Below are 1,800 nucleotides of genomic sequence, written 5' to 3' on the forward strand. Positions count from 1 at the left end.
GCCGCCGGGGACCCGCCGCCCTCCGTGCCGGGGCTGCCGCGCTCGCTGTCCCGCTCCAACAGCCTCCCGCAGCCCGGCGGGGGTCCCCAGGTCTCGCCGCGGGTCCCCCCGGTGCTGAGCGTGGGGCGCTTCGCCACGCTGACCCTGCGGGACCCCCGCGGCGCCCCCGAGAAGGAGCACAAACGTTACCACAGCCTGGGCAACATCAGCCGGGGAGGGGGCAACGCCGAGAAACCCCCCCCCGGCGGCGGCCCGGGGGGCTCGCGGGGGTCTCTGGACATGGCCAAGGTGCTGGGCACGGCGCTGTGCCCGCGGCTGCACGAGGTGCCGCTGCTGGAGCCGCTGGTGTGCAAGAAAATCGCCCAGGAGAGGCTGACGGTGCTGCTGTTCCTGGAGGATTGCATCGTGACGGCCTGCCAGGAGGGGCTCATCTGCACCTGGGCACGGCCCGGGGTCTCTGTGAGTCTGGGGAGGGGTCTCCGAGGGGATTTGGGGGGTCTCAGAGTGGATTTGGGGCTCTCAGAGGGGATTTGGGGTGGTTTAGGGGGGATTTGGGGTGCCAGGAGCTCCAGGATTGTATGGTGACAGCCTGCCAGGAGGGGCTCATCTGCACCTGGGCACGGCCCGGGGTCTCTGTGAGTGCGGGCAGGGGTCTCCGAGGGGATTTGGGGTGTTTGAGGGGGAATTTGGGGGGTTTCAGATGGGGTTTGGGGTGTCAGGAGCTCCAGGTTTGTGTTGTGCCAGCCTGCCAGGAGGGGCTCATCTGCACCTGGGCACGGCCCAGGGTCTCTGTGAGTCTGGGGAGGGGTCTCCGAGGGGATTTAGGGGGTCTCCGAGGGGATTTGGGGCTCTCAGAGGGGATTTGGGGTGGTTTAGTGGGGATTTGGGGGGATTTTGGGGTCCCAGCATCACCAGGACCACATGGTGACAGGATCTCGGGACAGGCTCGTCTGTCCCCGGGGGCGACCCGAGGCTCCCCGTGGGTCTGGGGGCATCCGGGAGGGGATTCGGGGTGTCCGGGAGGGGTTTTGGGGTGTCCCGGAGGGGTTTTGGGGTGGTTTAGAGGGGATTTGGGACATCCCGGAGGGGTTTTGGGGTGGTTTAGGGGGGATTTGGGGTGGTTTAGGGGGGATTTGGGGTATCCGGATGGGATTCGGGGTGTCCCGGATGGGATTTGGGGTGTCCTGGATGGGATTTGGGGTGGTTTAGAGGGGTTTTGGGGTGTCCCGGATGGGATTTGGGGTGGTTTAGGGGGTTTTGGGGTGTCCGGGAGGGGATTCGGGGTGTCCCGGATGGGATTTGGGGTGGTTTAGGGGGGATTTGGGGTGTCCCGGATGGGATTCGGGCTGTCCGGGTTGAGTTTTTGGGGGACAAACCGCGGATTTTGGGGACGGGGCGGAGCCTTGGGGGGGAATCCCCGGGGTGTCCCCGCGGTGACGTCACAGGGAGTGGCGTGTGTCCCCTCCCCCGGTGACACCGCTGTCCCCTCCCTCCCTCCTTCCCCCCGCAGGGCCTGTCCTCGCAGAACGGCGGCTCCCCGAGTGGCACCGTGGTGTAGCTGTCCCCTGTGTCCCCCGCCGTGTCACCCGCCAGGACACACCCGTGTCACCTCCCGGGTCACCGTGTCGCTCGTGTCACCCGTCGGGACACACCCGTGTCACCCGCCGGGGTCCCCCGTGTCACCCGCAGTGCCACCCCCGTACTACTGAGCCCCCCCGGCGCTGTCCCCGCGGTGTCACCGCTGTCCCCTGTCCCCAGGGTGGCACCGCCGTGCCCGGGGACCCCTCCCCTCCCCTCCCC

General features: G+C 68.1%; 1 protein-coding gene across 1 annotated transcript in view; it reads left to right on the plus strand.

Moving 5' to 3' along the window:
- LOC120501040 (dystrophia myotonica WD repeat-containing protein-like) overlaps positions 1–1,794 on the plus strand; it is a gene marked incomplete at its 5' end in the record, with an annotated part of 4,918 nt that extends 3,124 nt beyond the window's left edge. The window contains 2 exons of the mRNA XM_039706686.1: positions 7–459; positions 1,511–1,794. Of these exons, the coding sequence (XP_039562620.1) occupies positions 7–459; positions 1,511–1,558 (501 nt within the window). The remainder of the gene's footprint in view (positions 1–6; positions 460–1,510) is intronic.
- Positions 1,795–1,800: the final 6 nt, after the last annotated feature.

This window comes from Passer montanus, unplaced genomic scaffold (assembly GCF_014805655.1).
Source record: "Passer montanus isolate IOZ18808 unplaced genomic scaffold, ASM1480565v1 scaffold1953, whole genome shotgun sequence".
NCBI classification, from domain to species: Eukaryota; Metazoa; Chordata; class Aves; order Passeriformes; family Passeridae; genus Passer; species Passer montanus.